General features: G+C 45.2%; 1 protein-coding gene across 2 annotated transcripts in view; it reads left to right on the top strand.

The window, feature by feature from the left end:
- Nucleotides 1-22,678, top strand: part of ODAD3 (outer dynein arm docking complex subunit 3) — a 45,161-nt gene extending 22,483 nt beyond the window's left edge. For both annotated transcript variants that reach the window (XM_068274252.1, XM_068274253.1), the window contains 5 exons: nt 5,188-5,348; nt 11,563-11,719; nt 13,469-13,624; nt 16,201-16,285; nt 22,485-22,678. In XM_068274252.1, the coding sequence (XP_068130353.1) occupies nt 5,188-5,348; nt 11,563-11,719; nt 13,469-13,624; nt 16,201-16,285; nt 22,485-22,615 (690 nt within the window). In that variant the 3' untranslated portion in view covers nt 22,616-22,678. The remainder of the gene's footprint in view (nt 1-5,187; nt 5,349-11,562; nt 11,720-13,468; nt 13,625-16,200; nt 16,286-22,484) is intronic.
- Nucleotides 22,679-26,352: the final 3,674 nt, after the last annotated feature.

Raw genomic sequence — 26,352 nt, 5'->3', positions numbered from 1 at the left:
GGATTTCTAATTCACCATAAAAAGCCATTGTCGGATTACTGGGTAGTTTTCTATATATACACTTGTCGTCCAGGAGTTTTTTACACATGGCAATGTAGCCCTCCCTAGTCATAACCACAATGTTACCCCCTTTATCCGATTTTTTAATGACTAAATTGTCATTTTTCATAAGGCCAGTTAGGGCCAGATGTTCATCTTTGGTAAGATTAGTTTCTGTTCTCAAAGTTTCCCTTCTTGTATTTTTAGCCAAATCCTCCAGGTCTCATGTTACAACATCTACAAAACATTGTATAGATGGATATGCACTAATAGATGGACAGAACTTACTCTTAGTGCAGAGATTACTTATAGGTGCACCAGTCTGTATTATTCCTGTGGTGTTCTCCTCCAAAAGATTATTTAAAATTGCCAAAACCTCCACATCCCTTTCTTCTTCCCTTCTACCCTGAACGCTGGGAGTGTTCATGTATTTATGAATTGCCAATTTCCTCGCAAAGAGGTTGATATCTTTTATGGTCTCAAATAAGTCAAAATCAGGGGTGGGAACAAAGGAAAGGCCTTTTGATAATACTGAAATTTCATCTTTATTCAAAATATAATCAGTGAGATTAATAACCTTCATACACTCAATGGAAGCATCAATCTCTACCAATCCTACTCCCTCTGTTTCTTTTGGTAAGGTTTGTATCCCCATTTTTCTCGGTTCCTCAGTTTGCGAGGGTTTCCCGAGCCTTGGGGAGGGGTTTTTTTGGGTCTTTCTTTGGGCCTTTTTTGTTTTCCATCCTCCCCTGACTTAGATGGAGTATTTAAGTCACTCTCAGATTCAGTACCAGTTTCAGTGTCAGTTTCAGTTGTTACATTGTCAGAAGGTGGGTTATTTTTTCTTGGTGGTTTTTTCCAGTCATAAACCTTTCCAGTTTTAAAGTCCCTACAGTCACGGGTATACTTTTTATGTTTCTTTGTCTTAATTGATTCTTTATGATTATGAACCTTTTTCTGGAGTTTTTCTTCAAACTCCCCAAAGGCTGGGTGTGTCTTATAGAGCATGACTTTTTTTATGTTCATCTGAGAGCTTCTGATTAATCCCTTCTAGGATCTTTAGTTCAAAGTCTCTCAAGTAAGCCATTAACTCCAGGGACTGTTTAGTTTTTAATTTATTCCACCCTGACATAAAATCAGGGTTCTCAGTATGTTTATGTGGGATCACTAGATTTCTCAACCCCCGCACCGTTATTTTTTCTTTAAGGTAAGTGTTAAAACTGGAAATTTCCCACCAACTTTTATTGTGTTCCTTATATACTTCAAAGATTTTTCTAAAGGCCTCATTAATCTCTGAGTGCTCAGGTGCAACATTAGGCGTGATTATTGAAATCTCCTCCTCACATGTAAAAACCTCCTTTGCCTCTGCTATAAGACTATTCACATCCGGTATAGAATCCAAAAAACCTGCCATGTTTTAACAATAGAGGTGACAAAGAAAGGGGAAAAAGTCCCACAAAAGGGATATAGGCGTCAGGGGAAACGCCAGACAGCAAACAAATTTAGGAAAACACAGAACCTGACTAAAGGATATATACACAAAAATATCCCTATCTGGGACTAAAATTTAACTTTTATTGGAAAGCCATTTAAAAGTACAAATACTGCAATAAGATAAAAGATGTCTGAATAATGGATTGCCAGAGGAGACTATAAAGTGTATACATATAGCAAGAGGTCACTTCTGGGGGTCAACTCGGCCTTATGTTTAGCTTGATCAATGATTTTTTGGGGGTAGCCTCTTGCTTTAAATCTTTTTTCCAGGGTGCCACATTCTTTTTCAAATTCTATAGCATTAGAGCAGTTTCTTCTTGCTCTCAAGAACTGGCCTTTCGGAATACCTCTTTTTAAGGGTTCAGGATGATAACTTTCCCAGTTTAACAAAGAGTTTGTTGCCGTTGGTTTTCTATATATCCTCGTATCAAGGCCCCCCTCATTGTTCTTCTTAATCTGGACATCAAGGAAATTCAGTGAATCTTCGCCAATCTCATAGGTAAACCACATGCCTATCTCATTGTGGTTCAGCTGGTCCACAAAATCCTCAAAAAGCTCTCTGGGGCCGTCCCACAGTATGAAGATATCATCTATGAAACGGCCCCAGAAAAGGATGTGAGAGGCATAGATTGCCAACTCCTCTCCAAAGACCACCGTATCCTCCCACCACCCCAAAAAAAGATTTGCGAAAGAGGGCGCACAGGCTGTCCCCATCGCACATCCCTTTAACTGTAAATAGTATTGATTCTGAAATAAAAAATAATTCCTAGTCAAAATAAATTCCAAGAGTCGTAAAAGGAACTCAGAGTGTCCTCTGACATGTGTACTGCGAGTTTTCAAGAAATAATCGACTGCAATGGGCTTTTTAAGCATAAAAAGCTGTTACATGACAGGTATAGCGCTAACTCCCCATTGGTGGGAAAAGTGATTGATGGCTATTTTGACCAATAATCATATCCAACAAGGTGGGCATGTCCGACAGGTGACTTAGCTCCTCCCCTAGGTCCAGAGCCGGATTAAGGCTACATGGGGCCCTAAGCAAAGTAACTGATTTGGGCCCCCCATCATGTTGTAATAGAATCAGAAGATGCAGCTGCACAGCAATATGTCGCACACACCGGGGCAGCCGAGCTACTGGTTGCTATGGGCAACAGCCCGCTTTCCTCTGTGGGTGCACAATGCAGGAAATAGCAGCGGCAAAATGCAGAGTGAGAGATGAATGGCTGGGACATTTGCACTCAGGAGCTGGGGCACCCCTGTGAAGAGGGCGCCAGATATCACAGCAGCAGCACTTTCCCCCTGCATCTCCAGCCTGGAAATAGCAGAAAGATCTGGACACCGCCAAACCGGAAGCCGTTCCCCAGACAGAATTACATAACCACCCCCACCACCGAACAACCGATTTCCTCCCAAACTAGACAGCCACCATGCAGCCTCCATCCCAGTGAATACGATAGTCCAGCAGAGAAGGCAGCCGCAGCGGGGGAGAATGACAGCACCAGATAACTCACATTCACCTATTGCGATCCAAGCAATAGAGGTCCCGTCATCCGGAGCCCATCTGTATCCTCTAGAGTGCTGCCGCTTTGTTACTACTACTATTACTACTTCCTACTTCCTGTCTGATCTGAGAATCAGGAAGTTCAGAGCGAGCGGCTGCACTGTAGAAGAGACAGATGGGTTTCAGATGACGGGATCTCTATCGTTTGGATCATGGACAGGTGAGTGAGCTTTTGCCATCTGCTGCTATCTTTCTTGCTGCAGCTGTGGTTCTCTGTGGGATGGGAGGGCGAAGTGGGCAGCGGCAGAGCGCACAGTAGCAGGAGGGGACCTAGGAGGATAGCCTGGCTCTGAAGACAATCAGCAGCGCACGGCATCATTTGACAAGACAAGACAAATAACATTTAAATCGCGCTTTTCTCCTGGCGGACTTAAAGCTCCAGAGCTGCAGCCACTAGGACGCACCCTATAGGCAGTAGCAGTGTTAGAGAGACTTGCCTAAGGTCTCCTACTGAATAGGTGCTGGCTTACTGAACAGGCAGAGCCGAGATACGAACCCTGGTCTCCTGTGTCAGACGCAGAGCCCTTAAAGGGACTCCGAGCAGTGCCTGTGGGTATGCCTTTAAGCATACCCACAACTAATGAATTACATCCTCACACCTACCAGCATGATGTTTGTAATTATATCCCCCTGGGTTCCTTGTATTTCATTGCATTGTGCTGAATCGAGCTGCCGACTTTGGAGAAAAGTTGTCCTGTGGACGCGATTTCAATCACGAATATAGCGAAAACTAAAAGGCATAGGGTGGCCGTTTATATATTGTTGGAAAGAAGAGAAAGAGGGCTTTAAAATGATATGCAACTTTCCATAGTTACTGCACAGCTCAGAGTCCCTTTAAGTATTATACCATCCAGCCACCGCTGACAGGATGGCGAGGGCTGGTTTATGTGCTGATGGGGCCCCTTTGACTCTGAATGGGGCCCCAAGCGACTGCTTTTGTTGCCTGGTCGGTAATCCGGCCCTGCCTAGGTCCTAGTGTGAGTATAAAAGGATCAGTGTGAGGAGCTGTGCGTCTGGCTGCTATTATATAGCCATGATGCTATTTTGATGTCTTGAAATGATATAATTGTATATATTTGCACCTTAGCACATTTTGCACTCAGCACTTATGTATATGTCCCTTGAAAAAGCTTCCCTCGGGAAGTGAAACATGTCGGGTTTTTGGTGGGGGTAGTGTTTTATGTACTTTTGGATTTGCTAGGAAGACTTGAGATTTCTCACTAGATTTCTCTTGCTATATGTATACACTTTATAGTCTCCTCTGGCAATCCATTATTCAGACATCTTTTATCTTATTGCTGTATTTGTACTTTTAAATGGCTTTCCAATAAAAGTTAAATTTTAGTCCCAGATAGGGATATTTTTGTGTATATAGGACCATGGTCCTCAGAGTTTCCTGTGGGAGGGGCTTCACCACAATATCAGCCATACAGAGCCCCCTGATGATCCATTTGTGAAAAGGAATAGATTTCTCATGTAAAAGGGGTTATCAGCTACTGATTGGGATGAAGTTTAATTCTTGGTTACAGTTTCTCTTTAATACCACTGTTAAAAAAAGAAAACTGTAAAAAGTCAAAAACAGTTAGGGCACTAAGATCTGCATAATTGCTGAGCCCAAAAATATTGGCCTTCTCACAGGTACCATAGCATACACAGCAATGTGAAACAGCTGATCATATAACTGTACGTGTTCCAGGGCAGGAAATCATGCAATCCAAAAAAGTAAAAATATACCAGTAAAGCACAAATCCAGGTAATGGAATAATGCAGTAGGGTGGTGGTCTACTGTAGCCCCCACTGTAGGCACATCTCACATCTTGAGAATGCTAGCCATGAGTGTTAGCCTCCTCTTTTCTCTCCTCTGTTTATTTCATTTCCAATAGAGATTTGGAATAGCAATAATGCTGCTAAATTGAAGTTCATGGTCTGTTAGGCCACTTTCACACATGTGGACATTCTGTTCATTGCTCTCCAGTAAGGTACCCCCATGCTGCTTCCTGCATTTATTACTAACTGTAGTTGTATATTAGGAGTAGAAGGGAGGTAGCATATTGCTAATATTTCTCCTCTGTGTCTGGCCATGGGTTTATCAGGAGGTGGTGAGGCGATTCATCGCACAAGGAGAGACCCACCGACACCTGGAGGAGCTGAAGAGCGAGAATGAGAAGAGCCTGGTGAGGCTGAAAGAGGAGAAGGAGAGGCTGCAGGAAGCTTTTCAAGAGCTCAAGTACTCAGGAGAGGCCAAGCTGTCCAGGTACAATGCTGCAATGGTGTACATAATCTCTGCTCACATGACCAGGAGAGACCAAGCTGTCCAGGTGCAATACTGCAGTGGTGTACATCATTCTGGTCACGTGACTCAGCAGAGGCCAAGCTGTCCAGGTACAATACTCCAATGGTGTACATCATTTCTGGTCACATGACTCAGGAGAGGCCAAGCTGCCCAGGTACAATACTGCAATGGTGTACATAATCTCTGCTCACATGACCAGGAGAGGACAAGCTGTCCAGGTACAATACTCCAATGGTGTACATCATTCTGGTCACACAAATCCGCAGAGGCCAAGCTGTCCAGGTACAATACTCCAATGGTGTACATCATTTCTGGTCACATGACTCAGGAGAGGCCAAGCTGTCCAGGTACAATACTCCAATGGTGTACATAATCTCTGCTCACATGACCAGGAGAGACCAAGCTGTCCAGGTACAATACTCCAATGGTGTACATCATTTCTGGTCACATGACTCAAGAGAGGCCAAGCTGTCCAGGTACAATACTCCAATGGTGTGCATCATTTCTGGTCACATGATTTAGGAGAGGCCAAGCTGTCCAGGTACAATACTCCAATGGTGTGGATCATTTCTGGTCACATGATTTAGGAGAGGCCAAGCTGTCCAGGTACAATACTCCAATGGTGTACATCATTTCTGGTCACATGACTCAGGAGAGGCCAAGCTTTCCAGGTACAATACTCCAATGGTATTGGTATACATAATTTCTGGTCACATGACTCAGAAGAGGCCAAGCTGCCCAGGTACAATACTCAAATGGTATTGGTATACATCATTTCTGGTCACATGACTCAGGAGAGGCCAAGCTGCCCAGGTACAATACTCAAATGGTATTGGTATACATCATTTATGCTCACATGACTCAAGAGAGGCCAAGCTGTCCAGGTACAATACTTCAATGGTATTGGTATACATCATTTCTGGTCACATGACTCAGGAGAGACCAAGCTGCCCAGGTACAATACCCCAATGGTGTACATCATTTTCGGTCACATGACTTAAGAGAGGCCAAGCTGTCCAGGTACAATACTGCAATGGTGTAGAGCAGTTTTGCCCCCCTCAACACCCCCCCCCCTCGCACCACCACCAATTGCACACACACCCAACAATAAGAAGGGCCTGCACATAGTAATTTTACCACTGCTTCATGCATCAGGCACCATATCTCCTCCAGCCATGGGTAATAATGTCCTGCTGTCACATCAGACTGTTTGTTGGCTGGCATCCTGATGTGTTCTGCAGGAAGGTCACTGTGCCATTACAGCCAGTCTTTTCTGGATGGGGGTATTGCATTTAAAGCCACTTATAAAAAGAAAACTTATTTGTTTTGGGGGTTTTTGTTATACTATCTGCAAACTGCAGTGTAGGACAAAAAGAGAAAATGTTATTCATTTTTAAATAATAATGTTCTTAATGTATCAATTTGTTCAAAGGTGAGCAGGGGACGGTTCTGCTTTTTACTTTAGTGTATATGAGCCCCAAAGATCAGTGGCATGTGCCCCGGGTCTATCCTGGGCTGCCCCGGATGTCCCCAGGCAGGGTCAGCTGTGGTACCTCAATGGAAGGCATGCTGGGAGCTGGAGTATGCTGGGTGTTGTGGTGCCTCTATGTGGGCATATTGGGTGCGGTGGTGCCATGTTGCTGTTGCTGCAATGCCTTTATAGGAGCATGCAGGGAGCTGTGGTACTTCTATGGGGGCATGCTGGGAGTTGTGGTGCCTGAATGGGAGGTCCGTGGGAGCATGGGAGGTGGTCCGCTAGAAGGTCAGAGAATGCTATGGGGGAATTGCCAGTTAACCTGGCAGCAGACCAGTCCGCCCAGCAGAAAGCCAGACCAGCCAGCACAGAAGCCAGGCAACTCTGCCTAGTTATGTGATTTGCTGCATTTTTTTTTATTAATGGAGAGGGGGCTTCATCCAACATTTTGCTGGGCAGTTCATGTAAAATTGGTTCCACCCATGACCACACCCACATCCTGGTGCATGGTCACACCCATTTTCTGTCTGGAGTGCCCAAAATGCCCCGGATCCCTTAGGATCCTAGCAACGCCCCTGTATATGAGTTCACCTGAAAGAAAGGCCATATCATGTAGTGACATTTCTAATCTCTGTTTATAATTCTGCCCAGCAGTGGCTAACTACAAATCATGGGGCCCACCAGCAAAATGTTCACACCCCTTCCCCAGCCTACTCTGGTGACCCTCACAGCCTGGGGGGCCACCTTGCAAGTTTCATAAAACAAGTGTGGGCTTCATTATCTTCACACCCATAACAAGTGCAGCCACAAAAACCCTGATCTACAGGATCTGGACCCCTTTATCGGAAGGAGAGAAGTAGAATTTGGGCCCCTTTACAGATCTGGGCTCCCCTGCAGTCACAGGGGCTGCTCCCCTATAGTTATGCCCCTCCTGCCCAGTGAATACAAACACTAACTTTGGACTGGAACCCACTACAAATCGTTATCGCTAATCTTAATCGCTAGCGTTTTGTAGGAGCGGTTTGTAAGCGATTTAATGAGTGTATTTTGGTGAGTGTTTTGCAAAACGTGCATAGCGTTTTGTGAGCGATAGCGATTAGCGTTTAGCGATTTGCAATTTGATTGGTTAGTTAAAAAAAAAATTTCAACCAAATTTTGCCAGTGTGTCTGTTTTTTTGAGCTTTTAACCTCCTTGGCGGTAATCCCGAGCTGAGCTCGGGCTATGCTGCCGGGGAGGATTGCTCTGGCCCTGCTGGGACGATTTGCACAATTTTTTTTTCAAACACGCAGCTAGCACTTTGCTAGCTGCGTGTTTGTTCCGATCGCCGCCGATCCGCCGCTACCCCACGCGAAAGAGGCCCCCCCCCTGCAGACCCCTTGCGCAGCCTGGCCAATCACCGCCAGGCTGCGCTATGGTGGATTGGGACTCCCTCTGACGTCATGACATCAATGACGTCGATGACGTCAGTCCCATGGCGACGGGGGAAGCCCATACAGGAAATCCCGTTCAGAACGGGATTTCTTGTTGGGTATTTGCGCTGGCGGGGATCGGAGGGGTGGGTGGGATAGCGAAGGGAGGGGGGAAGCATGTAGCTAGCGCTAGGCTAGCTACATGCTAAAAAAAATTAGCAAAAGAAAAACCTCCTGCGGCCTTGCGCCGCAAATAATCATAACGGCAGGGAGGTTAAAGGGGACTACACACCTGTTTGAGTGCCATCATCACTTACTTCACACAATATATTGTATACATAGACATCAATTGTGTGTAGTGAACACACACATTAAAGTAGTCACACAGAAACAATAGTGGTAGTTTACGTAACTTTAATTTTGTTTTGTCTTTTTTATTGGTTGGCACCTTTTTTTTTTTTTTTTTTTTTTTATTGGACAAAAACAACTTGAAATACAACTTTGTATCTGTATGAAGCACACATAACATAAAAATAACAAGCCAGTATTTTTGGAGTGATGTATTGTGTGTACATATGTACTTACATATACGCTGTCCCTGATTCTGTTGAAAGTGCCCATAGGGTGGTTGTATGGGATAAGGCGGAATAGGCACTGGAGGTGATTGTGAAGGTGTGCTGGAAGAAGAGCTGTGTGATTGGTCCACTGTATTAGATGGGTGGGAGGTGATATTTTTTTTGATGAGATCAATAATACCCCGTCGAAGGTCTAAGATTTTCTCTTCAGGGACTTTCTTTATATAGTGTACTAGACTGACAGCAAAATTATAATGATCACATCTAGCGTAATGTATTGCACCAACTGCTTCCTGCATGGAACTTAGTACACCAGTCTCAAAACTGGTTTGTCCTGTAGTAAGTCCAGCTTTGCGCCTTCCTCTTCCTGTTACTTTTGCAGGTTTTTTGGCAGATGTAGTAGCCTGTGAAGGAGACACTAATGGGACACTACTACTTGACTGTGAAGGAGACACTAATGTGACACTACTAGTGTTTGAGGTGTCATCACTTTGTGTATCTGATATTAAAGGTGCAGAAGTATTGTCCATGGCATCTTCATCATCAGCTTCGTCAACTATGACCGGCACATCAGCAGGAATATTATCTTGTGTCCTATGGAAGGACAAAGCTTGGTCAATACTTCAGGTGTAAACATGACATACTGTATGTGTACGTATATTGCATGTGTTATGGCTGAGAACAAAAATCTTGTATGTTACAAATCCACATAAAAGAGTTACTCCATCTGAGGAAAGCAAGTTGCGCAGTGTAAACATATTTGGTCCTGGTAGATGCCCCAGACCCACTTTTGCTCTCCTTTACTTCTTCCAAGAGCTCCCTTCAAAAGTTGTCCTTTATATTCTTCCATCGTTTTTTTTACTCCTTTCACTGTAAAATATACATAATACACATTTGTAACATATTGATTATATTGCAGGTTAGTACCTAATGTACATACTTGACGATTAATATGATTTATATTCATATTCCGTGTAGCCAGGCTTCATTCTACAGTATGTCACATAAGCAGTCGATTGATGATGTTCCCAACACTCAACCAAAGGTATATAGCAAAACACTTAAAGGGATACTGTAGGGGGGGGGGGGGGTCAGGGGAAAATGAGTTGAACTTACCCGGGGCTTCTAATGGTCCCCCGCAGACATCCTGTGTTGGCGCAGCCACTCACCGATGCTCCGGCCCCGCCTCCAGTTCACTTCTGGAATTTCAGACTTTAAAGTCTGAAAACCACTGTGCCTAAGTTGCCGTGTCCTCGATCCTGCTGATGTCATCAAGAGCGCACAGCGCAGGCCCAGTATGGTCTGTGTCTGCGCAGTACACTCCTGGTGACATCAGCGGGAGCGAGGACACGGGCGTGCAGGCGCAGTGGTTTTCTGACTTTAAAGTCAGAAATTCCAGAAGTGAACTGGAGGCGGGGCCGGAGCATCGGTGAGTGGCTGCGCCAACACAGGATGTCTGCGGGGGACCAATAGAAGCCCCGGGTAAGTTCAGCTCATTTTCCCCCGACCCCCCTACAGTATCCCTTTAAAATAGTAGGTTGAAATAATAAACAAACTCACTTTTACTCTCCTGCAGCTTGGGTGACAGCAGACTCCCTGACAAGCCAGCCTCTTCATACAGCTCTTTGGCAATTTCAGTCCATAGCTTGCTGGGTTGCTGGTTACTTTTGTAATCATCACAGCTTTTATGATAACGCAGTTCATGTGGCTGCACTTTAACAATGACATCCTCAGAGGTAAACCAGCTTTTGCGTGGCATTTCTCCAGAAATCTTCCTCTGCACACAGCCTGCAGCTCTGTAGCACTTCCGCCCATCCAGCAGACGTCACCAGGAACTAGGAGACTCTTTTTTAAGGCCTTCTGGGAAGCACAAGGACTTTTGGGTAACGTTTTAGAGAAGCAAAACGCTAGCTAAATCGCTCTGTGTAGGTTTTGACGAGCGATTAGGCCAGCGTTTATATACTTAGCAGAAACGCTAAGCGCAAAAAATGCAGCATGTCCTGCGTTTTGGTAATCGCAATCACTCAAGTGGAATTTGGCCCATCCATTAATATTAGCTGAGCGTTTAGGGAATTCGCTAGCGGTTTGAATCGCTCCCTAAACGCTCAGAAAATTGCTCTAGTAGGTTCCAGCCCTTAAAGTGTGCCTGAACTCTAAAAAACCTCGATACTTACATCAGTAGAGGGAAGAATCTGTATAGTCCAGCGACTTTGCCGATCTTCTTACACCCCTTCCTTCCAGTGCTGGGTCCCTCTAAACTCATGCAACGAATTTGGGGGCCAAGGAGGAAGCCTCAGGACACTACAGCAATGTCCCCATTATCTGGAACTCAGGCATACAGAACTAACCGGCACGCCTGAGGGGATAAAAACTGAACTTTTGCGGTCTGAAGTGCAGCAACAATTTTCCTATCGTTCAGGCGCCATCTTCTACACATCATGCAGCTTGCAGCGGGTTTCCGGGGCCCATGTACAGTTCCTGGCGTGTCACGTGATCCGATGGAGGTGCAGAATGGCGCCTGGAAGATCGGAAAGTTGTTGCTGCTTTTCCAAGGGGGAGGTTAGTGTTATTTTACGGCAGGTTCAAGCAACTGGCAAGCACATGTATCAGGCAATCCCCGCCTGTGCCGGACACCAGGGGCTTTGCTGTATTTAGATGTCTGTTTTTAGCGTTTTGCTTTAATCACTACTCACCTTGACATCCTCCCCTGTGACAGCGGCCAGCAGATCCTGGAAGAGCTTCAAGCTCACCTTCAGAAGGAGGAGAAGAGGCGGGACAAGGCTAAGGAAGAGATGGAGAAAATGTCCAAAATCCTGAGTGCAGTAAAGTCTGGAGTGGATCATCTGGCCAGCAAAGTCCAGCACATCAAGGTGGTGAGTGTCCCGCCAGTCCTGCGGTGTCCAACCAAAAATATGAACTATACAAAAAGTAATACATACATATCACAAAGATTCCTCCATAGGACTATTCCTATTAATTCAAAAATATATACATATTACTACCCGCTGCTAGTGCGACATTCAGCAATGTTATAGTCACTTCAGTACAAGCCATTCCACTACACCTGAAGTGAGAGGGTTATGGAGGATATTTGTTTTTCTTTCTTTTAAACATTACCTGTTGCCTGGCTGTCCTAACTATCATCTGCCTCTAATACTTTTAGCCATAGACCCTGGACAAGAATGCAGATAAGGTGTTTCTGACTGACATCTGACTAGATCAGGGGTAGGGAACCTATGGCTCAGGAGCCAGATGTGGCTCTTTTGATGGCTGCATCTGGCTCAGAGACAACTCAGTAGGGGTTGATTCACTAAGCTACACTGCTCAAGCAGCACAGTCTAGTGTGGCAGCGCAAGTAACATTTTCGAAGTAGGCGAGCTACTGCTGTAGCATGCACTGCTAACTTACTTGCGCTACCCCAAAACTAACGGCCGCTCGATTTGTTCCACCACGGACCCTGTCAGGTCCAGTGACTTTGCAGGACGAGATCCCCGCACTTTGATTGGGCCAATTGGCTGCCTGTCACTTGACAGGCAGCCTATTGGGCCAAAGTGCGGGGATCTCGTCCTACAAAGAAGTGAATCAAACCCCAACTCAGCTAGCTAATTGTACAAGCTGTTAGTCTGTATTTCTTCTCTCTGGGAAATTGCTGATGTTGCTGAAACCCAAGAGAAGCTGAAGACGTGTCTGACCAACTGTATACACATCACCATGGCAACAGGAACGTGAGCCCTACTGTCCCAGTTTGAAACATATTGTCTCGCGGAATTACAATTTAAAATATGTGGAGTTTATGGCTCTTTCAGCCAAAAGGTTTCTGACCCCTGCCCTAGATTATCTGCATGCTTGTTTCTGGTGGTATTCAGACACTGCTGCAACCAGAAAGACCAACAGGACATCCAGGCAACTGGTATTGTTTAAAAGGAAATAAATATGGCAGCCTCCGTATCACTCCAACTTTAGGTGTCCTTTAAGAGATTAAATGGCCGTGCTTTATACCAGGTGAAGAAGCTAGTAGAATATGCATGGAGATTGGACATAGCAGAACTCCTGAATCCAGGGATACTTTATTTAGGCTTCTTTTCCACGGGCAGCTGAAGGCAGTGAATTCACCACCTGTCATGTCATCTGCTCCCGTCCAGTGGCCGGGCGCTTGCTAGCACTCGGCACAGGTGGTGAACTGGCGACTCCCCCCATGTAGTTGCATCTGAGTTGGTGGTTGCTGTCCTCAGATGTGCCATGAGACGGGTTTTCGCGGCCAGGTAAGGTCGGTCGCTGCGTGTCAAACGTGACGCGCGCAGTGTTACCGAATGCTGCCTTTTTGGCTGCTTGTAACAGTGCTTGTGGCCGTTAATCGAACAATTCAGTTGTCCTTGAAAAAGAGGCCCTAGAAGGGATGTTCTCAAAGTCAGGGCCATAAGGTGAATAAACCGCTGATCATAGCGTTCCTTTATGTCCTGTTTCTGGCACAACTTAAGAAATCAAAGGAAGGTCCTGATTGGCTAGTACAGACCACCCTTTTTATCTTCTTTACTTTGGATACAGCAGAACCAGGTTTATAGACAGCTTTATTTGTCAAAGGTTCATTAAAGAATTGATGAGATATTTGATTTATTTTGCAGGCCAGGAGCCATTTCCCAGCAAAGGATCTGTCTCCTCAGTCTGATGAGTTTACCCTCGACCTCCTGGACACCACAGAGAAGAAATTACAGAAACTCATGGAGGAGCTGGACGGCCAGGACATTGCAGCCATCTTGAAACAGATGGAGGATGAAGAGGTAAGTCATCTGGGATGGGTGTGTTGTTGTGGGTGGAAGGGGTGGGGGTATTGTGCCAGACAACGACAGAGATATCTGTTTAGATGGCCACCAGATTCGACCATCAGATCAATCCGTATTGATGCTACCTGAACATCTGTGGAACCATGCACTGCACTGCATGCTGGGCCCACCAGGTCTACCCCATCTACGTGTGTTTTCCCTTCCAGGCCGTGCACAGTGTTGGCAGTGGAGCTTGCACTCACTTATCCGCTGGCCAGTGTCTTCTTTCTACAGCCAGTTGCTCTTGCATGTGTCTTCTCCCCTGGGGTGCCTGTGTCATGTGATAAGCACTAGAGGCACCATGACACATACCTTACGTAGGGAAGTTGGGAAACAATCTTCTTAAATTCATTATTGTAGTCAAAGCTTCTTCCAAACAAAAGTCTTAATATGTAGAGAGAATCAATTCACACGGGTGGTTTCAGCACAGCAATATGAACAAGAACCCCCAAACAACTGAAGGCGATATGAGCTGTCGGGGCACAAAAAGCTGAAATAGGCTTCAGTTGTTTGGGGGTCTTGTTCATATTGCTGCGCTCGTGTGAATTGAATCTCTCTACATATTAAGACTTTTGTTTGGAAGAAGCTCTTTAAATCAGCTAAAATAAACTTATGAGATAAAAAATTGTATGTGTAGTACAGCTAAGAAATGAGTAGCAAAGAAAAGAGTCACATATTGTCTTCCAGTACAGGAAGAGTTAAGAAACTTCAGTTGTTATCTATGTAAAAGAGCTTCTCTGAGCTATTACCCATCGCTAGTAGCTGGATAGTGGACTGGTTAAGGGCACAGCCTTCAATATGGGAGACCAGGGTTTGAATCCTGGCTAGGGTCAGTACCTATTCAGTAAGGAGTTCAAGGCAAGACTTCCTCACACTGCAGGGTGGCCTCTTGAGCACGTCCCAGTGGCTGCAGCTCGAGTGCTTTGAGTCCGACAGGAGAAAATCATAGCCCCCAACCGTCCCGTTTTCGTCGGGACGGTCCTGATTTTGGGGGCCCCTCCCGCTATCCCGCGCTGCCCCCCCCCCCCCCAGGTCCCGACCGCTGGGGAGAGAGGGGGGAAAAACGATCTAGGAACCAGCCCGGGGATGCGGTATGCGGCATGGATGGCCGCCGCCATTAAATTCCACTCTCCCTCCCTCCTAATGTGCCCCCAGTGTCCCCCCTGCCTGCAGAGTAAAATGCACAGTGGAGCGGGCTGTAAATCTTACCGTTGCCTCTCCGTGCCTACCGGGATCTCATCTGGTCTTCTCGCTTCCTGCTTCCTGTGACGTCACAGGAAGCAGAAAGCCTAGAAGAGCCAGATCCCGGTATGCACGGAGAGGCAATGGTAAGATTTACAGCCAGCTCCGCTGCACATTTTACTCTGCAGGCAGGGGGGACACTGGGGGCACATTAGGAGGGAGGGAGAGAGAAATTTAATGGCGGCGGCCATCCATGCCACATACCACATCCCCGGGCTGGTGCCTCGGTCGTTTTTTTTCCCCCTCTCTGCCCACCCACGGCCACCCTCACCCTCCTCCCCACCCACTGGCACCCTCACGCGCCTCCCCTTTCGGGAGTAATTCATATTATTTATTAATTAAAAGTATTTATTTAAAAACCTTTTTGGTGGGCGTGACTAGGGGGTTGGGGGTGTGGTCAGGGGTGTGGCCTAAGTGTCCCACTTTCTATAATTCAGATGTTGGGAGGTATGGAAAATCACTATACAAATGATCAAAAATGATCAGAGCAGATTACCCACTGGGTGGAATACAGTCCTGTTTTCTGAAGCACTTAAACAGCCAAGAAACAGTGAGACAGCTTGAGATAAGGTTTTACTGCAGGAAAGTTCAAAGGTTCATTATTTCTGCTTTGTTTTATAGCTTAAACGATAGAGTGTTGCTTTAAAACTGCAACTGTGACAGAATGGTGCAATGTTATAAAAAAAAAGCTATATAACTTCAAATAAAAATATAAGACTCCTTTCTTTGCTACTAATATTCTATTCATTATCAGTACTACACATACAATTCACTATAACATGATTTTTTTTCTGCTTCAGGTCTGCTTTAAATACAGTCTATCATAAAATAACACCGTGTATACGCAGCTTATGTTACCTTTTAGGGCCCGTTTCCTCTATTGCGTCGCGATTCCATCACGATAAATGCATCAACGAATCCGCATGTGGTTGCGGATTCGTTCACATTTGTATGCGGATTCGCTTGCGGTTTGCGCTATGCGATTTTAACCATGTCATTGCCGGTAAGCATTGATATGGGTTTTTATGCGAAAACGCAAGTGAAAACGCATGGAAACCCGCAAGACTAAAACACTTGCGTGTTTCCTATTAATTACATTACCGACGAATTCTGATGGGTCTGCCGTGCAGATTTTTTTCTGCACGACAAAAAGCACAGAATACCGGACAAGTGGAAACAGTCCCATCCACTTGTATTGCTTATGCGAATCTGCATGCAGAAAACGCATGCAGATTCGCTCTAGTTGGAAACGGGCCCTTAGTGTTTCTTACAGGCCTGTGTTTATTGTCCAGTTTCAGGCTAAGATAGAGGGCAAACTTCCAGCTTACAATGTCCGCATCTCCCTCCCGGCTCCCGCTAAACAGGATGCATTTGAAGGTAAGCAGAAATCTGCACTTACAGTATATACAATCAGCTATATAATCATTTTCAATGTGTCGTGTGCAATAGCTCATTTTTCTTTTTTATACAATTTGATCTGATTTATTGAAAAATAAAATTGTTCATAAAAACGGTACCATTACCGGGCAGCTCAGCACTGCAGCGTAGTGGTAGTTACAGCTCAGAACAGTGACATGAAATTGAAGTCTGATTCACTAAATAAAAGTATAGTGGTCGACTTATACACGAGTCACAAGCAACACTGAGGACACTGAGTCATGTGACATTCCCATTTACAGCAATTTACACTTGATAAAGGAAATGCCAAAGAAACACAGGTCTGAAAGTCCCGGCCACAACAATTAAGGGGCAGGGAGGGAAATACTGGGCTGCAGGAAGGGGAGTGAATAATTGCGGCACTTGGGGGCCTGGGGGAGTTATTGGCTGCACTTAAGGGACAGGAGGGTTTTAATGGCTTCAATACCGTATGCAATGCAGTCATTGACCCCTCCTGGTCCCCAAGTGCAGCTGTTACTTCTTCCTTGTCCCCAAGTGCCGCAATTAACTTTGCTGGGTAGACTTATACTTGACTCAATAAAAAATTCCAGCTTAACCACCTTGGCGATCTGATTTTTTCCGGATATTAGGGGGTCTAAAGGCAGTGAAATTTTTTAGCATGCTTTTAGATTCTAAAGCCTGGGGGGAAAAAATCACACCTCAGAGAGATCTGCAGCCACCTTAGCACTCACTTACCTCCCTGGGATCCAACACTGCAGTTCTCCCTCCGACCTCTGGGTGGCACTGTAACCCTATGGTGAGATTGCCGGCTGTCGTCATGATGACAAACAGCGATCTCATCAGGGAGAAGAAGAGCCTTGGAGGAGAGGAAGAAGAACGGCTGCCAACGTCAGGATCCCCCAGGAGGTGAGTAAAAACACCCGCTGCACGCATTGCTCTGCATAGACCTCCCGGCGGGTACCACAAGTTCAGCTCGGGATAACCGCTCCAAGGCTTGTTTTTTTCACCCCGAGCTGGACTCGTGATAATCGCTAAAGAGGTTAAGAGGGTCAAATGTTGGAGTCGACTTATACTCAAGGACGACTTATATTCGAGGATATACGGGTATTATAATGAACAATACACAACTAAACCAGAAATAAAAAACATTAAGAACTCTTTTCCACTATGGGCATTTTATTATTATTTATTGTATTTACAAAGCGCCAACATATTATGCAGCACTGGACAATAAATATATACAATGATACAAGGAAGACAGACGTAACAAGGTTATATAAGATAGGACAAAGCTGTACAAGGCAAACAGGGTACAAAATACATGATCATGTGATTTGGGGCTGGTTAGGTAGGTCCAGTAGTACAAGTACGAGGCTGTCATAGGAAAGGAGCACATGATCATGTAGAGTACACTGGGGAAGGGAGGACCCTACCAAAAACTTACAATCTACGGGGAGGGGGGATGGACACACTAAGTAGGGCTGTAGAATAAGTATTCAGGAGAGAGTTGCTGCGTAGTAGGGGGTGGATAGGCCATCTTGGAGAGGTGGATTTTCAGGGCTAGCTTGAATGTGTTGAAGGATGGGGCAATGCAGTTCAAGAGGAGGCCACACAGAAGGAAGTTGTGGAAATCAAACCGGGAGATGATGAGGGCATGGATGAGCAGCTTCATAGTGTCTGGATGCAGGAAGGGGCGGATCTTCGAGATATTAGGAGGTTTTTTTCCCGAGCACAATCCTCTTCCTGCTGCGTTTCATCTGCCATTTAGCTCTTATACTTTGTATAGGAGCGCAGGAAGATCGCATAGCTATCGCATCACTATGCGATTTCCCCACAATTGGGCAAATGCCCTCTCCTTTGGTCTTTTATTTCTTCCTGGCTCAAATCGCTCTGCAGTCATGCCCACACCTAACGGATCACAGCAGAGACGCAGTGGCGTAAATTGCAAAGGAACGCAATCACAATTCCTAGCGGGAAAGAGCCCTAAGCCGTATTTTGACAAAAGTCTTAAATCTAACCCTATTACATGACGTACAAGAAACAATAAGCTACATGGCTAATGGAAAATAAACAAAGCGCAATATGAGTTATGTACAACAACTGCACAATGCTACTAGCAGCATAGCGACGGATGGATTAGATGATACATCAGTAAACATTTTATTGGATTGAGTAAAGGTACAGTCAGGGTCACTTTAGACTTTAGAACTTCAGCTGCAATACACATGGTTAGGATCAGCAGGTTAGTGAGTGACTTGACTGCTTGCCAGAGGTTCTGTAAATGTTTATACCCATCAGTGAGCTGTGTCCAGCATTTAAAGTGAACCCGAGGGGAGAGTAATATGGAGCTTGCCATATTTGTTTCCTTTTAAGCAATACCAGTTGCCTGGCAGCCCAGCTAATCTACTTGGCTGCAGTAACGTCTGAATTACACCAGACACAAGCATGCAGCTAATCTTGTCAGATTTGACAATAATGTCGGAAACGCCTGATCTGCTGCATGCTTGTTCAGGGCCTACGGCAGAAAGTTTTAGAAGCAGAGGATCAGCAGGACAGCCAGGCAACTTGCATTACTTAAAAGGAAATAAATATGGCAGCCTCCATATAACTCTCACCTCTGGTTCACTTGAAGTCTGCATTCACACGATGCACATATGTAACACGTAAATTGTAATGCGTGGTAAAACGTATGCAATCTTACTGCCTGTTGATCTCTATGGGCCATGCTTCTTTATGTGCATATTGTCTACATACAGTGTTCCCGGACAAGGCCCATAGAGATTAATAGGCAGTAGTACACTGCTAGTGTGGTGCACGTTGTCTGCATACAGTGTTACTGGACAAGGCCCATAGAGATTAATAGGCAGCAGTACACTGCTAGTGTGGTGCACGTTGTCTACATGCAGTGTTACTGGATAAGGCCCATAGAGATTAATAGGCAGCAGTACTCTGCTAGTGTGGTGCACGTTGTCTACATACAGTGTTCCCAGACATGGTCCATAGAGATTAATAGGCAGCAGTACACTGCTAGTGTGGTGCACCTTGTCTACATACAGTGTTACTGGACAAGACCCATAGAAATCAATAGGCAGCAGTACACTGCTAGTGTGGTGCACGTTGTCTGCATACAGTGTTACTGGACAAGGCCCATAGAGATTAATAGGCAGCAGTACTCTGCTAGTGTGGTGCACGTTGTCTACATACAGTGTTCCTGGACAAGACCGATAGAAATCAATAGGCAGGAGTACACTGCTAGGGTTTTGCCTCACGCAGTGTGTATTTTCGTTACATGCGATGTACGCTGCGATATGCATGGTGTGAATGTGCTCTTATTTGAAATTAATGCAAGCCAGATTTTTAGGATGATTTATTTTTTCCATAGTTGTTCAGCCCAGAGGAATGTAACAGTGAACCGGCGTACAACTGTTTATAGATTGAGCCTCAGGCCTCCCTCACTTACCTGCCTCCACTAGTCAGCTGTCATTAGATCAGTGCCCACTAATCTCGTCCCTAATATCACATGACTAGAGACGGTGATGATTGGCCGGTGGGAGCACTTTGATGAGGGAGGAGGCGAGTCAGGCAAGAATGGCGCTGGAGCTTTGGCTGCAGCTGGCGCTGCCACAGGCTGTAATGGGAATTACGGCTATAGAGGCGCATTTAGTCAAAAGTCAGAACCCAAATTAGGATAAAAACAGCATAATTCGTCTACCAGCAATAGCTGGAAGCCGAATTATGTCTTTCCGTAGAGTCCACAACGACCTGAAGGGGGAATAGTAATTAACCCCTTCCCAACCGCCTAACGCCGATAGGCTTCGGGAAGGTCCGCCTAACGCCGATTGGCATCGAGTCCTGGGGGCGGCGATTAGCTGGGATTGCGCACTCTGAGTTGCGGAGCTCCGTAAACAACCTGCCAGCCACAATAGCGGCTGGCAGGCTGTAAAAGAAAAAAAAGAAACTAGCAAAAATGTCTTGTACAGCGCTGTGATCTAGTGCAGCGCTGTACGGGGGACTGCTCTGTCACTGAGCTGTCCCCAGGAGAGGTTCACAAGCTGACCCCTCTCATAGGCTGGGAACGTTGCAGCAGCAAGCAGATGCCACCAACAGAAAGCTCTGTTGGTGGCAAGATAAGGAGGCAAGATTCATTTGTGTATTAAGTTGTATGGCCGTGCAGCACACTGTTAAAGCTGCAGTGTGCTGAATTGTAAAAAATGGCCTGGTCGCATACCCCCCTACACCAGCACCATAATATGTTCTGTTAGACACCCTCTCAACAGATACACCTATTGTCTCCACCCCCACCCTTTAGATTGTAAGCCTCTGGCAGGGCCATCTCCCTTAGTGTTTCCAGCTTGATTATGCAATCCTACTGACAATCACCCCTCTTGTGGACTAGAACAGTCTCTATTTTGACCTATGACACTGTATTATCAAATCATTTGCATGATCTTGTTTTGTTGTGAGTTTCCTGTATGTCCTACCTTGTATGTTAACCCTTTTATCTATTGTGCAGCGCTGCGTAATATGTTGGCGCTTTATAAATACAATAAATAATAATAATAATAATAAGCCTGTGGTCCTCAAGAGGTTAATGCCGCCTGGACTCTTGCAGGAGCAGGGGGAAGCGTTTTTCGGCTTCACCCTGCACCCAAATGTCCCAGTGCCTTAATTACATGTATGTGGGAGGAAGAAGCAGTTTAATGGACCACTATCTTAAAAAAACTGTAAAATGTAAAATATATAGATAATGTATTATCTATGATGTATTACATGTACGTTTCTCCCAGATTAAAATGCACTATAAATTACTTTTTTTTCTACGTTGCTGCCACTTGTAATACGCAGTAAAGATCTGACAGGTTTTGGACTAGTCCATTTCCTTGGGGGGGGGGATTATCAGTGTTTTCTTTATTCTTTACAAAAAGCACTCCCTAGAAAAGAACTATACAAACGTGCCAGCCAACCTTCCTACTCTTTTGCATGTTATTTTGGCAGTTGGACTGAGCAATTGCCATTTAGTTCGTTCTTTAGAACTGAAGAAAGCCCTGACTATCCCATGTGAGGAGATGGACTAGTCTAAACCTGACAGATCTGTCAGATTTCTACAACCTAAAAGACAGCGACTTGAACAAAAGTAATTTGCAGTGCATTTTACTCTGGAACAAATGTACATATTCACACACATGCATTTTAAATTTTACAATCTTTGCCATAGTGGTCCTTTAAAGAGGAGCTGTCAGCCATACTATCTCAGAAAAAAACAACACATATATAAGTAGATATACAGTATATGTATTGCACTGTCCACGGTTTGATTTTAGTGATTTTTCTATAGTAAAAAAAGAGAAATTCCTTCTTAGGATTCTCCATTTTAACTGTGTCTATCTTGAAGCCAATCCTGAGTCATTTCCTCCCTTACTCTCCTCTACCTGATTGTATATGCATTGCCTGACCTCCTCCCAGTCTTCAGACACTCCCATCCAGCTTTGTCTCAGCATGAGAAATATCGGCCAATCAGAGAGGAACAGAGGTGTGGGAGGGGAAAACAGGAGGGAAAGAGGCTTCAGCCAATCAGGTTGCATTAGTTAAGTCTGAGAGGAAAGTAAAGAAGCAAAAAAGACAACCCAGCATGCCCTGCAACTTCCTTTGTGCGGCAGATGTACCAAATAAGAGTCAGGTAAACTGGGGAATGATCATTTATCAACAAGAAAAGTAATAGTGATTTTAGCTTTGGGATTGCCTGGTTAGCATCCGTATTACTTGTTTACCAGATAAAAATAAAGAATTGATTTTTTATTTTATGCCCGACAGTTACACTTTAAGCTTGAGGCCTTATTCTTAGCGTTGGTGTTCGAGTAAGGGACCACATGGTTTGGAACCTAAACACATGCATTCAGCATCATTTCAGCATTGGACATTGGGGTGCGTTCCATTTAGCTCTGACACTTCCACTTTCAAGCTGGGAATCAGGAAGTATCAGAGCTAAAAAATGCATCTCATCCTGCTGAATGCGGCTGTTAGGGTTCCGAACCACATGGTCCCGAATTCCAAAACTAACACTACTTATTCTCACTCCATAAGGTGATCCCGCGGCCGTGCGCCGCATATAATCAGAACGCTAGGGAGGTTAATACACCGGCTTCTGTGTCCTGACACTTCCTGTCCCCCCTTTCTGCAGATGAAGAAGACAGCGGTGAGGATGAAGGGGACGTGGTGACTCGAGCTGCTCTGAAGAGACAGTCTCAACAGATAGTGGAGTCCAAAACCAAGAGGAAATCCCGTCCCAAGAAGAAGAAGGGAAAGCAATGAGGGATTCCAGTCCAGGGTTTTAATGTCTCTACCACTTACCAGAATAAACTCACTGCTACCTAACTGGCTTCATCATCATTATAGATTTCCAACTTATACCTTAAAGAGGAACTGTACCAAAAATAGTAATAAGGGGAAAAAATAAATCAATACATTGCAAAGTGAGAAGTTACAAAATAGAAGAAAGCTCAAGAAAGGATTTAGGTTCGCCATGTAATTTGTTCCTATTGTTTGATCCACAATGAGCCTGCGCATCATCATCTTTACTGCTGGCAAACATGAAAAAAAACAAGACAGCACCAACTGCCATTATCTATAACCACACCCACTAACAATGCGGCTAAAAGTCTGCTGTTTTTTTATAGATATACACATGCACAGAGGGAGATACTGTGCATATCTATAAGTATATTTTTTCAGGACAATCTAGGTTTCCTTTTGGTTATATTTGTTTTCCAAAACCTATTTTATTTTATAATCCTGAAAAATAATAATAATTAGGGGTAAATGCAGAAAATACACATTTTTTCATTTTCACCCTTCCTAATTTTTCCCTGACAAATCCCATAGTTATAAAACACATACATTATTTGGCCCTTCCTGGTTAAAATGATACCACACATGCCATATTTTATTACTAGCCTGGCAGCATTATCCCCAGACTGCAGTTCTGTTGCGATCCAATGCGTTCATTAAGAGGGACAGCTCGGGGGGTCCTAGTGCTGTACAGATGCATCGCTAGGCAACGGCAGAACAATACATCTGCAGAGCATTTGGGCCCCAAACTTTCGCCCTAGAGATTGCATCCGATTGCTGCAGGCGGCAGTCATTAAAAGTGGTTAGCAAGGGTAGGCTGGGGTTAAAACTTAATTGGGGATATTTTTTATTTTATTGAGAGACAATGTCACTATCATTTTTTTTTACTTGTTTAACTTTTTTCTTTCGCCGAACTTTATTAAAAGATTGTTGCTATTTCCTAGCACTAATCATTCACTTTAACACACGTGGGAGTGAATACAGGCACATGCATGCGGCGGCTTTAATGTAGGACGGTAAAAATCCGCATTCGGTATTTTAGACTTTTTTTGGCAATTCATGAAGATTTTCCCAGGTGCGGTAGAAGTTTGGTAATTTACCGAAAATCATGGCTTCAATTCACAAAAACCTGCTTGGTAACAGTAGAATAGCAGCGTGGAGTCTCTGTTTTGTCACATGCTGTTCTTCTAATGTTCTATTAATATTTTATTTAATGACCAGAGTGTAGAAAAAGAAACATAAGATAGGCCATGCTTAGATGATTTCCCCACTAGCTCCTCCTCATCTTCAAACAGTATTGTAAACGGTTAAACGTCTGAAGTGCTGCAGGGGAAACCTCTTTTGTGCCGGCTGTCTCCTCTCCGTTGCTTGTGGGCTAGAGAAGCTTAACCATCCCTAGAAGGTATCCGAGCGTATCACAGGGACTTGCAGGAGACAGAGCCTGTTCCTATTGGCTCTCTGCTCCTGTCAGTCATGGGTTATCGCTCTCTGCTTCTGTGAGTCATGGGCTACCGCACACTTTTGACACATCAGAAATAGAGGTAATTACTGAACATGTTACTGGGCTTTACCGCATGCTCTAATCTTTATGAATTGACATTTTGCTGACATGTTGAGGTATTTACCGCAGTAACAGCCTTTTGTAGGGGTATGTAGGTATGTGTTTATCAGACAGACGGATGGTTTGGATGCAAGGAGGGAACTCCATGCTAAAAACATTTTAAAGATTCTTTTATTTTCAATAGTTAGCCAAAAGACAAATAAGTATAAGACCAGGGCCGGATTTTTGGCAAGGCCATATAGGCCATGGCCTAGGGCACCAGAAATTTGGGGGCGGACTTAGTGAGGGGCAGTAAAGCTGTTCTATGCAGCCATCCCTATCTACAAGGACAGCTTTAACCTTTGAACTCTCTGTCCTGTACTTGTGTCATCCCTACAAGACCTGTAAGCTCTATCCTGCAGGTATACTTTAGCCTAACTCTCACGGTGACTCAATGGGTCCATCATTAACGAGATGGCAAGCATAAAAGTTCTTAAGGAAAACATAACTTATAATCTATATTATTACTGAAATGGTTATTGTCTGTGACTTCCAATGATGGAAAGTAAGTAGAATTCTCGGGCACATAGAGATAACAACCATACGTATAGTTGGCCTTGGGCGGTAAAAAGTACAAATCCGGCCCTGTATAAGACATTCCACTTAGGATGAGATACAAACAGGTCAATAATGTATACATTAGAGGATGGATAACCAGAGCCACCCAGGAGTACGCTGAGCATATCAACCTATGAAAAGAAGCTTGTAGCTTCACGCCCAAAGGGACCTCTTGGAGGTTATATATAACATTATGGGATATGCAAATATATTACCGCCTGTTAGGATAGGACTGAAGTGGATATATCATGGCATTGAAGGGCTGACATAGTGAGATGGTACAATAGTTTGATTAACCACTTCCCGACCGCCGTATGTACAATTGGCGGCCGGGAAGTGCACCCCGCAAGGACCGCCGTATTGACAATTGGCGGCGGTCCTTGTAGGGGCATGGGCGGAGCGATCGCGTCATCAGTGACGCGATCCTCCGCCTCCGCCTGGCGCCGCTCACCCGCCGCAACATCCCGCCGGCCATACGGAAGCGCCGGCGGGATGTTAACCCCGCGATCGCCGCATACAAAGTGTATAATACACTTTGTAATGTTTACAAAGTGTATTATACAGGCTGCCTCCTGCCCTGGTGGTCCCAGTGTCCGAGGGACCACCAGGGCAGGCTGCAGCCACCCTAGTCTGCACCAAGCACACTGATTTTCCCCCCCCCCTGCCCCAGATCGCCCACAGCACCCATCAGACCCCCCCCTGCCCACCCCCCAGACCCCTGTTTGCACCCAATCACCCCCCTAATCACCCATCAATCACTCCCTGTCACTATCTGTCAACGCTATTTTTTTTTTTATCCCCCACCCTGCTCCCTGCCCCCTCCTGATCACCCCCCACCCCTCAGATTCTCCCCAGACCCCCCCCCCCAGACCACCCCCCCTGTTTACTGTATGCATCTATCCCCCTGATCACCTGTCAATCACCTGTCAATCACCTGTCAATCACCTGTCAATCACCCATCAATCACCCGTCAATCACCCCCTGTCACTGCCACCCATCAGCCAGCCCCTAACCTGCCCCTTGCGGGCAATCTGATCACCCCCCCACACCAATAGATCGCCCGCAGATCCGACATCAGATCACCTCCCAAATCCATTGTTTACATCTATTCTCTCCTCTAAACACACACTAATTACCCATCAATCACCCATCAATCACCCCCTATCACCACCTGTCACTTTTACCTATCAGATCAGACCCTAATCTGCCCCTTGCGGGCACCCAATCACCCGCCCACACGCTCAGATTGCCCTCTGACCCCCCCTTATCAATTCACCAGTGCATTAATTACATCTGTTCTTCCCTGTAATAACCCACTGATCACCTGTCAATCACCTGCCAATCACCTATCACCCATCAATCACCCCCTGTCACTGCCACCCATCAATCAGCCCCTAACCTGCCCCTTGCGGGCAATCTGATCACCCACCCACACCATTAGATCGCCCGCAAACCCGCCGTCAGATTACCTCCCAAATGTATTGTTTACATCTGTTATCTTCTCTAAACACCCACTAATTACCCATCAATCACCCATCAATCA

The sequence above is a fragment of the Hyperolius riggenbachi genome, chromosome 3, assembly GCF_040937935.1.
Source record: "Hyperolius riggenbachi isolate aHypRig1 chromosome 3, aHypRig1.pri, whole genome shotgun sequence".
NCBI lineage: Eukaryota > Metazoa > Chordata > Amphibia > Anura > Hyperoliidae > Hyperolius > Hyperolius riggenbachi.
Note: the sequence above shows the minus strand (reverse complement) of the source record. Positions and strands in the feature narration are given on the sequence as shown.